We start from the raw sequence: 14,549 nt of genomic DNA, 5'->3' as shown, positions 1-14,549 counted from the left end.
CCAGGACAAGCAAAACAAATTATCAGGGGGTGTGGTCCCCCTCCTCCAACAATCACTCCCCATCACACCCTCCACCCTCTCTAACCATCCTCTCTCTCAGCCTCCACCGCTGTCTCGGATCCTCCTCTCCCCAGCCCACCCCCCTCGCTGATTCTGTCATCTCCTTCCCTCTCACCTTCTCCCCTCCAGTCCTTCTCTGACATCCTCCCCTGCAGATCCCCTCTCACTTCTCGCTTACACCCCCCAGTCAGTCTTCTTTCATTGCCCTCTCTCCACAGACATTTCCTCTCCAGCTGATCCAACCCTCAAATCCCTCCTGCATCCTATCCTTCTCTTCATACCGCCCCCTTCTCTAGACAGCCCCCTGGCCAGGGATCAGCAGCAGCATTTCCCTATCAAGCCTATGCCATAGATGCGTGACAACTTGTGGGAAGAGAGGGCAGGCTGCTGACAGGGGGCAACATTTTTCTCTTGGGTGAAAGGTGATGGTGTAAAGAGAGAGGAAGAGTGGCAATCTCCACTGGAACGTGCACCCGCAGCCCTCCCCTCCTTTCATGGATGGTGATTTGCAAGTGGCAGCAGCATTACTAATGGAGTCAGCATGGGGCCTGTGAACCAGTGCAAGCTCACAGGCCCTGGTCCCTATTTTACCACAGAAACTCATGCAGGAGCAGTGCCACCTCAGAGCTCGTGAGTGTGTGCTGGCTCACATGCCCTGCTCCCTATTTTACCACAGAAACTCATGCAAGAGCAGTGCCACCTCAGAGCTCGTGAGTGTGTGCTGGCTCACAGGCCCTGCTCCCTATTTTACCACAGAAACTCATGCAGGAGCAGTGCCACCTCAGAGCTCGTGAGTGTGTGCTGGCTCACAGGCCCTGGTCCCTATTTTACCACAGAAACTCATGCAGGAGCAGTGCCACCTCAGAGCTCGTGAGTGTGTGCTGGCTCACGGGCCCTGCTCTCTATTTTACCACAGAAAATCATGCAGGAGCAGTGCCACCTCAGAGCTCGTGAGTGTGTGCTGGCTCACAGGCCCCAGGCTGACTTCCGCTACGAACGTTGCTGCTGGCAGCTGAAGCGTGCTGCTGTTTGAGGTGCTTGTGATCCCAGCTGAAAGTCTGTGACCCCATCTGGGGTCCCACTACCTACTGGGGTGTTTGTAAAGCTCCCAGAGGGAGGAAGCTTCTTCTCTTCCTAAGGTTGCTGCACCATTTACAGTGGGTGGGAGGGAGAGAGGACCATTGGGTTATGCAGCAGCCCTCCTCTCTAGCAGAGCTGCCCTGTTTTTCTTCCTGGGTTAAACTCCATGGGTTCTGGGGACACACTCAGCTGGCAGATTTAAAATAAGCCTGAGAGATCCCAGGTACTTTCTGACAGGAGTGTGCTGCACTCTGTGAGCTGCAGGGGAGGTATATTTCATACACTAATGGGAAAGAAATCAGGGCCATACCCTAATTCAGCCTTGAAGGGGAAGTAGTAGAGGCCAAAACAATATCCAAAACCAGGGTAAAGCTTGAGAATTGTAGGGTACTGTTTTATAAAACCAGCACTCGGAAAGAGAGCGCCGCATGCCTGCGTGCTAGCATCCCCCGTCCTGCTTGTGTATCAGCGTGCGTGGTCTTTTTGATAGATTTCCCCAATGCATTGCCTCACTGCTCCAGGATGATGGTGATGGGCTTCGGCTGGGTCACAGTGTCTGAATTTAATCTGCATGTGTGTGTGTCTCTCTCCGGCAGCATCAGCCTGGTAAGCGAACAAGGGCTGTGTCTCACCTCCTCACTGGACTGCACCGTGCGGCTCTGGAGCTTGAAAGGGGAACACGTCGGTAGGTGTAAGAGAGGCAGTGCAAGCGTCAGGTAATGAGGCTCTGGCTGTGAGCCTCGGCATCCTTGGTGCCGGTGCTGGGGATGGCTGAGGTATGTTTGCCATAGTGAGTACAGTCACAGAACTGGGTCCTGGTTGCATCAGAGAGAATTGCCAGTGCTGTCTGGAAATAAGATTCACCCGATTGCACCTTGCCGAGCTCCAGGCAGCTAACAATCTAGAAAGCTCAGGCCCTGGACATGTCACGTAGAGGCCCAGCTTAAATCTAGCCAACTGTGGTTTATCCGGCAAACTCTCAGCCACATCCAAGCTGGCTATAATATAATCAGGTACATTTGCCATTGCAAATGTTACTTGTCCCAGAGCCCCATTTCCACCCCTGGAGCCCTGACGCTTCATAAATCCCCTGCCTCGCAACCACCAGAAGCCCTGACCCTTTGCAAACCCCACCTGAAGCTTGAAATCTCTCCCTCACCCCTCCCTGCAGCCAATGAAGATCAGAAGCCCTTCCCCCTCCCCCAATACCTTGATCCCACCCATCCCCCTCTACAGCTGATGAAGATCAGAAGTGTTTCTCCCCCTAGTCTGGCCTCCCATTCAGAACCTTACCCTGCCCTTTGCAGCTCTCCCTCCAGAGTGCTCTATCATATCTTTGTCAGTTCATAGCAGCTGGATCCAGAAACTGGGAGGTAATCTATGGTTCTTTGTTGCTTATCTGTTCCCAAGGTACAAAATAATTGCAGGGGCCCTGCTTGAAACATTTTAAAAATACAATAACCTGACAGTGTCATCTGTAATTGCTACAAGGTAATTACTGGTCATATATGTACTAGCAGGATGTCACCCCCCCCATTCAGAGGAAGGTTCGGCATTTTTTCTAAATCACAGCAAACTTTAGTGGAGGCTCCCTCTAGTGGAGAATGTAATAACAGCAGCTGAGAGAGGTTAATCGAGCTTCACCTGCAGAGGTTGGCAGGCAGGCTTCTCTTTGGCTGATCCATACAGCTGCTGGCTATAGGCCAAACAATTGTAGGTTCTAGGCCCAGGTAAGACATTTCCTCCTAACTAAATGTGAATAAATATGTTGGAATTGCTTGTGTTCATGGGCTTAGGGCTGAGAAATTGTTGAAGAGGAAGGAGTATGGCTTGTGCCCCCTCTAGTGGTGAGAAGGAGTAATTACAGTGCTCCCCCCTGCCATTGCTTTTCTACTCAGCCAGCATAAGGCTTCCCAAGTTCCCTTTCTCTGTGGGTCACATCTTCCCTTTCCCTGTCCCCTGCATGGAGGAGATGCAATAATTTGTGCAGGAGGCAGAGCAACACGAGGTCCAGTTTCTGAAGGGAGGGTTTAGGTGACTCTTGGCTGTTGACAACTCCTCCTGGTGCCCATTTCAAATGGAAAAAGCGAGATCATGAATCCCACAATGCTCTGGGATTTATGTGAACCCTCCCCCCCCCCCCAAACACAGCAGGACTGGCCAAGGTCTGCATCCAGACAGCGAGACCCTTGGGAGCTTTGTAGGAGGATGAAGGGCAGGATATGCAGGAATCCTGGCAGCACTAGAACACAGCAAGGATTCCCGGCATTTCTGATATGTTTAGTACCAGGAATCATCCTTTCTGAAACACGAATATTGGGCCTTGAGTTTGTAAATCTGTAATCTATTTAAGTGTGTGTTTTCCTCACCTGGACACTTGTTCTATAGCAGCAGGTATAGGGGGTGGGATCCGTACAAGGCTGGCAGAAGCTGGTTTCTCTTACTTCTGATCCCTCCTGCGCAGCAATCACGCTCTGTCTACTAGACTGAGTTAAATTTTTAAGGCAGATGAGTTAATGTACCATGCCTTGTTTTGAATTTATTTGATCTGGTGGTATTTCTATCCCTTGTTTTGATTTCTTTGTAGGTTCCTAAGATGCAGATTGAAAAAGCATTGATTTAGAGAAAAGGGAAGATAAAAGGAACATTAAATACTGACCAAGCAGTAGCCAGATTCATTAGGCATTAACTGATAGTAGAAACCTGCAATTTAAAAAAAAAAAAAGAAAACCCCTTAAAATATATGACTTTTTTTTAAAACCTTTTTTTGTCCTTATTTCTTGATTTTCTCTTTTTTTTTTTTTTTTACTCATTAGCTTCCTCCTGCTAGTTTAGGCTTTCAGCTCAAGTGGACCCAGGGCTAGGAACTGGCACTGTTTGCCACTTCTTTGGGGATTTCTTCCTTGGGGCCGGGGCTCAAACTCGGATGCAGCACTGCTTTCAAGCCCTTATCCCGTGTGCCAATAGCTCTGGTACCCTGGCCAGTGGCCATTATTATGTATCTAATGACTTAATTTAAACATTCTACATCCTATAGATTGTTCAGCGTCGATAACAGAGTTTACATAAGTAAATAATTAAAACATAACAGTGCAAATAAAATACACATAAAATCATAAATCTGTAATTGCCCCTGCATTACCTTTGGCTCCGGATATCGGTTAAGCGCCTGCACATAGAGGCTTCCCTGGGTAGTCTCACTCCTCACCAAGAGCGGATAGGATTGTGGAATGTGCTCTTTCCAGAACTATGCTTTAAAAATCAGGAAATATTCAGACACAGTCTGGCTAGCAAAGTTAGCTGGATAAACATCTCCAGCTAATTTTGGAGGTATATTGAATAGTGTGGCTCCACTACTGAATACAGCTCTTTGGCCTGACCAGACTTAGCCGGCTAACTCAACTTCTCTCAGTAACGCCCCCGGAACGCCCCTAACTTAACTGGATAAATTCTAGTTCCCTGTACGTACCCGGATCAGTCCAGACCGTGGGTTGAGCCTCCTGTCCAGCAGGTGGAGACAGACCAAAACTGTGAGGGTATCCTATATCAAGACAGAGCCTACCCTGCACCCCTTCAGTATTCGTCTGTCTCCAGCAGGTGCAGGCAGCTTCCCCTTCTTCTTCTTCCCTTAGTTTCCCTGAGAGGATTTTCTTTACTTTTGGTCTGGATCAAGCAATTATTAAATTCTTGTTTAAAAAAAAAAAAAAAGAGGACTTTGAAAGTTTTCTACCTTTTTTTCCTCACAGAGACAGTTTGGTCTCTTCGCTCTGCTGGGAGCCTAGACTGGAGCTTGCCCATCCTAGGCCCCCTTTTCCCGGTGACCATCTGGGTTGATGCTGGTGGTTTATTTTATTTTATTTATTTATTTTGTTTTATATACCGGCAACCGTTTGCACATCGTGCCGGTTTACAGATAACTTACAACCAAAGGATATATAGGCAAAGCCTTTACAAGGATATAGGCAAAGCCTTTACAAGGTCCAGTCCCTCCCCCATTATCTAGCTGTCCCCTGTAAAACACTACCCTCTCAGGGAGTGTTTTCCCCTGGCTTAGCTGAGCGGTTTAAAAAAAAAAAAAAAAAAAAAAAAAAAAGGTACAAGCAGGGACTGTATTTGTTACTTTTTAAGAACTGTGGACAGCTCCGGCAGCGTGCAGAGTTCAGTCGCTGCCTCCGCTGACCGACTTCAGCCCTGCACAGCTCAGCTGTTTTTACTTTTTTAGCGATTTTATTTTCTTCAGCGCTGATGCTGCGTTCCAGAGCCTGTAAAGCATGTGGAGAGTCTGCCACACGTTTTTCCTGCGGAGGCCTCTCTTCAGAGTGCCTACCGGGTGGGGAGGGTCCCTCATCGTTCCCCTCGCCCACAGCGACCCGGGGGCGAGTTCCCCGCCACGTGGCCAGGCCGTTCCCGGCCCGGAAAATCGCGGGAATGGCAGCCATCTTGGAAGCAGGCTCAAATGCAGAATCGGATGTGCAGGAGAAAGGTGAGCCCAATTGTTTTAGTTTCTCCTCTGGATTTGAGCCCCCTTCATGCCCCGGAGGAGGTGCCTGACCTTTCCCTACCCCCCCCCCCCCCTCCTACCCCTTCCTCCCCCCGGGAAGTCTAAGTCTTGTTTCTCCGTGGAGTTTGTGCTTCTCATGCACAAGTCCTATTTAGCCAGCTTACAGCAGGAGGAAGATCCATCCCTGGACACCCCCCCCCAACCAAAAAACCCGCAAATTTCTCCTCTGCAACCTCCGAAGGCACCGGAGGGCCAGGGCTCGGTTAGGGTGATCCCGGGGGTCCCGCCGCCTTCGGATCCACCACAGCCGCCGGCGGTCCCTATTCTAGATCCGGATGTTGACCCGCTGCTTCCTAACCCCCCCCTCTCGAGGGGGATGATCCTTGGGTGCTACGCTTATTTCAAAAGGAGGAACTAGAACCGCTCATTCCCTTCATTTTGCAGGAACTGGGAATTGAGTTGCCCCCGGTGGATAAGGTTACGGCCACAATGCCTACCAACATGGACCCAGTCCTGGCAGGACTCAGGGCTCTTCCATGTATTTTTCCTTTTCACCCTATGCATAAGCTGATGCTCCTTAGGGAATGGGTGTCCCCTGAGGCGGGACTCTGAGTGGGGAGGGCTATGGACAAGCTCTACCCCCTTCCTGAGGACTGCTTGAATCTACTTAAGATGCCCAAGGTAGATTCCTCTGTCATGGCGGTTACCAAACACACCACCATCCCGGTGGTTGGGGCTACGGCTCTAAAGGATGTCCAGGACCGCAAGTTGGAATTTTACCTCAAACACATATTTGAGGTCCTGTCCTTTCGTCTGCAGAGGCGGAGCAGGCAGATCGCTTGGAGGGAGCGATTGCGTATGGGGCGGACCTCCTGCACGATCTTCTGCGAGTACAAGCCAAAGCAATGGTCTTCGCAGTCTCGGCCAGGTGCCTCCTCTGGCTGAGAAAGTGGTCTGCGGACGCCTCTTCCAAAGTGCAGTTGGGAACCCTTCCCTTCAAGGGCCAGTTGCTTTTTGGTGAGGACCTAGAGCAACTTATCAAATCCCTGGGAGAAAATAAGGGTCATAAGTTACCAGAGGACCGCCCAAAACAGTCTAAGTCCTTTTTACCCTCTCACACTAGATTTAGGGGGCAACACTGTTTTTCCACCAGGGCAAGGGGCTCATTCCTGAGGAATAATGCTTCCCGATCTCAATCCTGGCCTCATTCCTTTTGGGGACGTCGGCCTTTCAGGGATAGTAGCCAGCAACACTTGGTCACCAAGTCCTCCTCTCAATGAGATGGGACCGGCTCATTCCTCTGATTGAGACTTAGGTGGACGACTGTCCCAGTTTCTTGGGGAATGGGCCACCATAACGATGGACCAGTGGGTCCTAGAGGTGATAGAAAAAGGCTACGCGTTAGAATTTGCTCAAGACCTACCGGATCTTCACCTGGTCTCCCCCTGCGGAAGTCAAAAGAGGCCTGCGGTGGAACAAACCCTGCGCAGGCTGCTGGAATTGGGGGACATAGTCCCAGTCCCAGTGGAAGAACAACAGTCCAGCCAATATTCCATTTACTTCATCGTGCCCAAAAAGGAGGGCTTCTTTTGTCCAATTTTGGATCTCAAGCGCATCAACCAGGCTCTCAAGGTTCCCCATTTTCAGATGGAAACATTGAGGGCAGTGATAGCGGCAGTTCGATCCAGAGAATTCTTGGCCTTGCTCGATCTGACGGAGACCTACTTACACATCCCGATTCGCTGCAATCACCAGTGGTATCTTCAGTTCGAGATACAATGTACGCTTGTTAATTTTTCCTTCATCTGCTCCCAATTTAGGAACCATTGTTCCCTGTAAATAGTTACCCAGCTTCTGTTTGCTGATGTTTATCTATTGTATGCAAAGTTTACTGTTCTATGTAATGGCAGTGCCAAAAAATTCTGTTTAATGACACTGTCAAAAAGTTTTAGTTTTCTGTAAACCGATACGATGTGCAAACGGCTATCGGTATATAAAAACCTTTAAATAAAAAATAAATAAATAAATACTTGGCCAACATTTTCAGTTTCGAGCACTCCCCTTTGGTCTTGCCATGGCACCGCGCACTTTCACCAAGGTAATGGTGGTAGGGCGGTCACCCTGCGTCGAGACAGAGTCCTAGTCCATCCTTATCTGGACGATTGGCTTATCCGGGCAAAATCAAAGTCTCTTTGCCAGCTGGCGGTCAGCAAGGTCCTGTCGTGTCTGACCTCTCTGGGGTGGGTCATCAACTTTCCCAAGAGCAAGCTTCAACCCTCCCAGACATTGGAATTCCTGGGGGCGCAATTCGACACTCGAGTAGGCAGGGTGTTTCTTCCGGAGGTCCGATCACTCAAACTCAGGGGCCAAGTGCGCAATTTTCTCTCTTGCTCTGCCAACAGCCTGGGATTATCTCCAGGTTCCGGGGTCCATGGCCTCCACTATCGATCTGGTCCCCTGGGCTTTTGTGCATATGCGTCTGATACAGAAAGCCTTGCTATCCCGCTGGAAGCTGGTATTGGAACAGTTTCAGACGCCCCTGCCGCTCTACGAGTCTACCGTTGCAGAACTGCAGTGGTGGCTATCGCCTGCCCGTCTTCAGAAGGGGATGTCCCTTCTGACACCGCAGTGGATCGTGGTAACAATGGACGCCAGCCTCTCTGGCTGGGGAGCTGTATGCCAGACCTAGTCTGCTCAGGGGTATTGGTCTCTGACCCAATCTCGCTGGCACATCAATCGACTGGAAGCTCGAGCGGTCCGACTGGCTCTCAAGGCTTTCCTTCCCCTACTCCTCCACAAGGCGTTGCGGGTCCTGTTGGACAATTCCACCACTGTAGCCTACATCAATCAACAAGGGGGCACCAGGAGTTGCCTAGTCGCTCTGGAAGTCAGCAGGCTGTTTGCATGGGCGGAACGACACCTAGAGTGCTTAGCAGCATCCCATATTGCGGGGAAGGAGAACGTTCAAGTGGATTTCCTCAGTCGCCAGAGGTTAGACCCAGGCGAGTGGGAATTGTCAGATGCAGCAATGAACCTGATCATCCGCAGGTGAGGTCCCCCTCACTTGGATCTGATGGCCACCATGACCAATGTGAAAGCTCCTCGGTTCTTTAGCCGCAGACGGGAACATTGCGCAGAAGGGGTGGATGCCCTGGTCCTTCCCTGGCCCCGCGACATTCTTCTGTACATGTTCCTTCCCTGGCCGTTAGTGGGCAAAGTACTCCAAAGAATCGAGCTTCATTGCGGGCCTGTCATTCTAGTGGCTCCGGAATGGCCTTGCAGACCGTGGTTTGCGGACCTCGTGAATCTAGCCACGGATGGTCCCCTATGCCTCAGTCATCTTTCCCATCTTCTTCGGCAGGGTCCCGTATTTTTCGATCAGGCAGATTGCTTCTGTCTAGCGGCCTAGCTTTTGAACGGCGGAGATTGAGAAAGAAGGGATCCATAGAACAAAGAAAGGGATCCTTAGAACAAAGATCCTTAGAACAAAGATCCTTAGAACAAAGAAGGGATCCTTAGAACAAAGAAAGAATTCTACGCAAAAAAAATACACAACTTCATTTTCGACTCAAAGGCTCTTTTTTCTTACGTCTCCTCTTTAACCAAACCATCTCCTCCCACTATCCCAGACCACCAAGCGCTCAACAAAGCTAACGAACTAGCCAACTACTTCAAGACAAAAATCACTAACCTTACCCATTCAATTACATCCAATAGCCCTACCTTAACACACCATCTAACAACAGTGCCGCAACAAAACACAAGCTTGGACTCATTCGAGCTCACTTCTTCACTGGAGATTGAAAATACACTCAAAAAACTAAAACCATCCTCACACCCATCAGACCCATTACCAACAAATCTCCTCATTGCCATACCAAACACCATCTCAAAACCAATAGCAGAAATTATCAACACATCCCTGTCTCAAGGCTTAGTTCCTAACCAGTTAAAATTGGCAATCCTGAAACCATTACTAAAGAAACCAAACGCTTCTCCATCAGACCCAGCTAACTTCCGACCTATTGCAAACTTACCACTCATCGCCAAACTGATGGAAAAAATTGTCAACAAGCAACTGTCAGAATATCTGGAAGATCATAACATTCTATCTCCAGCTCAATATGGCTTCCGAAAACGACTAAACACCGAATCTCTCTTATTATCGCTCACTGATACCATCCTCGTGAACCTGGAGAAAAAACAATCTTACCTGCTGGTTCTACTTGATCTTTCTGCGGCGTTTGATACGGTAAAACATACTACACTTATAGACCAACTAGCTAATATAGGGATCAAAGGCACAGCTCTCAAATGGTTTCACTCCTTCCTAAGCAACAGATTCTACAAAGTAAGGATAAACAACAAAGAATCGCATCCAATCCTTACAGAGCAAGGAGTCCCGCAAGGATCCTCACTTTCTCCCACCCTATTCAATATCTACCTCCTCCCTCTCTGCCACCTACTCTCAAACCTCAAGCTTACCCATTACCTCTATGCAGACGACATTCAAATCCTTCTCCCGATTACAGAATCCCTTCAAAAAACCATCACTTACTGGAACGAATGCCTACAGCCCATTAAGGAATTACTCTCAAGCCTCAACCTAGTATTGAATGCCAATAAAACCGAAATGCTCATTGTCTCTCAGGATCCCCTCACAATCTCTTCTAGCCTCTCTCTACCAAACGCTAATAACATGTTCTCACCGGACGTCAGAGACCTTGGAGCATGGCTTGACAATCATCTTAACCTAAAAAAGTTCGTAAACAATACCACGAAGGACTGCTTTTACAAACTGCAAGTCCTCAAAAAACTTAAACCCCTCCTTTACTCCTCCGACTTCAGGCTAGTACTTCAATCCATTATATTATCTAAGCTCGACTATTGCAACTCCCTGCTACTAGGTCTACCCAACAACACGATCAAACCATTACAGATGGTACAGAATTCTGCTGCCAGAATTCTAACAAGCACTAACAAAAAAGATCACATCACCCCAATCCTTAGTAACCTACATTGGCTTCCCATTAAACAAAGGATACTCTATAAGGTACTCACAATCATCCACAAAGCGACAAACAAAATAGCTCCCATCACGTTAAGCTTTCAACTCCAACCGCACACATCTTCTAGACCAATCAGAAGCGCTTACAAAGGAACACTGCATGCCCAACAAGTAAAATCATCACTGAGCAAAAGAGCGCTATCCTTAGCAGGCCCCCACCAGTGGAACATGCTCCCCCCAAATCTAAGACTTGAACCCAATCATCAAGAGTTCAAAAAAAGACTAAAGACTCTTCTTTTCCAGCAAGCCTTCCCAGACTCACAATCCTACCAAGACGGAAAGACTTCCCAAATAAGAAGTATCCCCTAATTATGGTCACCGTACCAAGTCCTACCTTCAGGTCTCTGCAACTGGACAACAATCTTTGAGTTCTAAAAATTAATCTTATTATTTATATTTTCCTCTGCAACTAAGTTCAAAAATTCATTTTATCTTATTATTTATATTTGGCATGGTTAATATGTCACTATATCCAAGTTAAATAGTTAAATTATACAGATTATATTACATAATTTTATTAATTACAATGTTAAACTATACTATATTATTTATTATCATTATGTTAAATTGTCATCCAGTTATATTGTTCCATATGTGCCACTGTTCTATGTAAAGCCCCTTATCTCTGTTGAGCAGTTTATCGTTATATGTAAACCGGAGTGATTTGTAGTCTCTATAAGAACCTCGGTATATAAAAATTAAAAATAAATAAATAAATAAAATAAATAAGGGATATAAGGAAGAAGTTATATCCACTCTATTGTGGGCCAGGAAGCCGACTACCTCGCTTGCTTATGTCCGAGTATGGAAGGTTTTTGAAAATGTGTGTGTCGCCTCGGGTATCTCGGCTTGTAAAGCTCCGGTTTCCCAGGACCTTTCTTTTCTCCAGAACGGTCTTGCCAAGGGGTTGTCATTCAGTTCCTTGCTCTCGGTTCCCTCTTAGGCACCATTGACGGTTATTCAGTGGCGGCTCATCCGAATGTCATCCGTTTCCTCAAGGGAACCAAGCACTTGAATCTTCCGGTCCGGGCTACTTATCCCTTGTGGAGTCTTAACTTGATTCTCCGGGTTCTCTGCGAAGCTACTTTTGAGCCCTTAAGGAGGGCTACGCTCAAGGATTTGACTCTCAAAACCGTCTTCTTGGTGTCCATTTGTTCAGCCAGAAGAATCTCAGAGCTCCAAGTGTTGTCATGAGGAGAGCTTTTTCTACACTTCTCAGATTCAGGGGTATCCCTTAAGAAGGTACCCTCTTTCTTTCCAAAGGTCGTGTCTTCTTTTCATGTCAATCAGTCCGTGGAACTTCCGGCTTTTACTTCGTCTGAAGTATCAAATACAGCTGGGGGTGATCTGCGGCGCCTCAATGTGAAACAGGTCTTGCTGCGTTACCTTCAGGTTACAAATGAATTCCGGGTCTCTGACCACTTCTTTGTTCTGTGGAGTGGGCCAAATAAAGATAATAAGGCTTCCAAGGCCACTATCGCGCGTTGGCTAAAGGAGGCCATTGCGTCGGCTTACATCTGTAAGGGTCGGCACGTGCCAGAAGGCTTAAAAGCTCATTCCTTACGGTCTCAGGCTACTTCTTGGGCGGAGAGTCAATCGGTCTCTCCGCAGGAAATATGTAGGGCAGCTACTTGGAAATCCCTGCATACATTTGCTCGTCATTACCGTCTGGATCTGCAGGCTGCAGTTTTTGGCTCCTTCGGGCAGCAGGTTCTTCAAGCAGGACTGTCTCAGTCCCACCCTGTTTAGGGAAGCTTTGGTACATCCCACGGTCTGGACTGATCCAGATACGTACTAGATCTGATACGTCCGCCCGAATGTTCTGTCTTTTTCAACAGGTTTTTTCAATTATCTGATTTGTTGTCTTCTATTACTAAAGGCACCAGAAGCATCTAACAGATGAAAATAAAATTGTATGCAAGAGCATTTTTATTCATACAGAATCCTTTCAATTGTTCACTTGTTCAATTTGTTAGTTTTTTCTTATTGCTTGCTTGATCTTTGGGAAGTTATATCTGCTTTGAAAGTACTTTATACTGAAGGGGTGTAGGATAGGCTCTGTCTTGATATAGGATACCCTCACAGTTTTGGTCTGTCTCCACCTGCTGGACAGGAGGCTCAACCCACGATCTGGACTGATCCGTGGTACTACAGGAACGAAAATTAGCAGGTAAGAACCAATTTTCCTCTCCCTAACTTATTAGCCGGCTAAATGCTTTTGAATATGGACCTCATGAAAATATTTTCAAATGTGGATATATGGGGTGTTTAGTTTTCCAAAAATTAAAATTTAACCAAGCATTTAATAGCATTGGTTAATTATTTTGGCAATGAACTTATAATTCAGAATACAGAACTTAACAAAAAAAAGTCAGCTTCTAGATAAAATGTTTGCTGTTTTAACTCTTTTCTCTAGGTACATTTGGACAGAGACAGCTGTGGGATCTTAAGGAAAAGTCATCCTGGAAAAACACTTGCAACCTGAATACTATAGAAGCACCTGAAAGTCAAGTTTCAGGGACACAACCAAGCTCCACAGAGGTGGAAACAGAGAGGACAGAGGTAATGAATATATGTACTACTGAGCTCAAGCCTGCCACACACTAGCAGGCCATAAGAGAACAGATTTTGGCAGATCAGCTACGGAGATAGCAGAGTTATTTACCTGTAACAGGTGTTCTCCGAGGACAGCAGGATGTCAGTCCTCGCACATGGGTGACATCATCAGATGGAGCCCGGCACAGAACTTTGATCTCAAAGATTCTAGAACTTTCAAACATGCCCTACTGAGGATGTGCAGCTGTAGTTATCACCCTGTGCCCTAGGCAGAGTCCCTCAATCCATGATATAGTCAAACTCCCAGAGGAGGCAGGTGGGTTTCGTGAGGACTGACATCCTGCTGTCATCGGAGAACACCTGTTACAGGTAAGCAACTCTACTTTTTCAGAGGACAAGCAGGATGGTAGTTCTCAAAAGAGTGATCCCCAAGCTACAGGATGCCCGAGCAGGACAAAGCGGGAAACCGCACAGTGCTGAAAGCACCACCTCTCTCTCTCCCTTTTGCCTGTGAGGCAGCCGACCCACAAAGGGATCTAGGCAGGAAAAGAGTTGGGTTCTACAAAGAGAAAACCATAGAAAAGACTGAGACCCAAAACCCCAATGCGAGAAAGAGGCACCTAAGGCAGGGAAGTGATGCGAATGCCAGCAAGAAACATACTTCACATAACGGAAAACATTACAAGCAGGGTTTCGGATCGGCAAACCCTGACAACAGTAGTTCCCTGTACGTACCCAGATCAGTCGAGATTTCTAGGTTTATTCATCCCTGCCAACAGATGGAGACAGAAAAAGCCTCGCTGACACTGCTTGATAAGCCCTGGTGCCACCTGCAGTACCTCAGTATTTCTCTGTCTCCAGCAGATGGGGGCTGGTGCATAAACCTGCAGTCTTTTTTTCTTTTTTCCTTTTTCTTCTTCAGGTGAGCCTTCCTCCCAGGGGTTTGGTTCCCAAGGGGACCCTTTTCCTGCTTGGTTGAGGTGGACGAGCTGGAGGTCAGTGACCTTTTTTGGTCGGCTCGATCCGAGTTGATCCATGGGGTGTAAATCTGGTGGTCCAGATCCCTCCCTTCCACGAAGCCGCTCTGGTGGCTTTCAGCTCCTTTTCTTATTCAGGGTTTTTTCTCTCCTGGGTTGCTTGTGGCTTAACTGAGCTGGACAGCTCCCTTCAGCTTTAGGAGAGGAATTCCTCTGCTATTGTGTAAAGTTAAAAAAAAACAACTGCTCTAATAGCTGTGAGGAGCAGCTGAGTGGTAAGGCTCTGGGGCTGTCCCCGCCCCTGGGT

General features: G+C 47.7%; 1 protein-coding gene across 1 annotated transcript in view; it reads left to right on the top strand.

The window, feature by feature from the left end:
* Positions 1 to 14,549, top strand: part of LOC115084798 (WD repeat-containing protein 64-like) — a 234,752-nt gene that overhangs the window by 140,903 nt on the left and 79,300 nt on the right. Inside the window, exons 24-25 of the mRNA XM_029590142.1 lie at positions 1,737 to 1,825; positions 13,126 to 13,271. Coding sequence (XP_029446002.1) covers positions 1,737 to 1,825; positions 13,126 to 13,271 — 235 coding nt within the window. The remainder of the gene's footprint in view (positions 1 to 1,736; positions 1,826 to 13,125; positions 13,272 to 14,549) is intronic.

Source organism: Rhinatrema bivittatum, chromosome 1, assembly GCF_901001135.1.
Source record: "Rhinatrema bivittatum chromosome 1, aRhiBiv1.1, whole genome shotgun sequence".
Taxonomy (NCBI): domain Eukaryota; kingdom Metazoa; phylum Chordata; class Amphibia; order Gymnophiona; family Rhinatrematidae; genus Rhinatrema; species Rhinatrema bivittatum.
The sequence above is the reverse complement of the archived record's forward strand: the minus strand, read 5'-3'. Positions and strand labels throughout refer to the sequence as shown.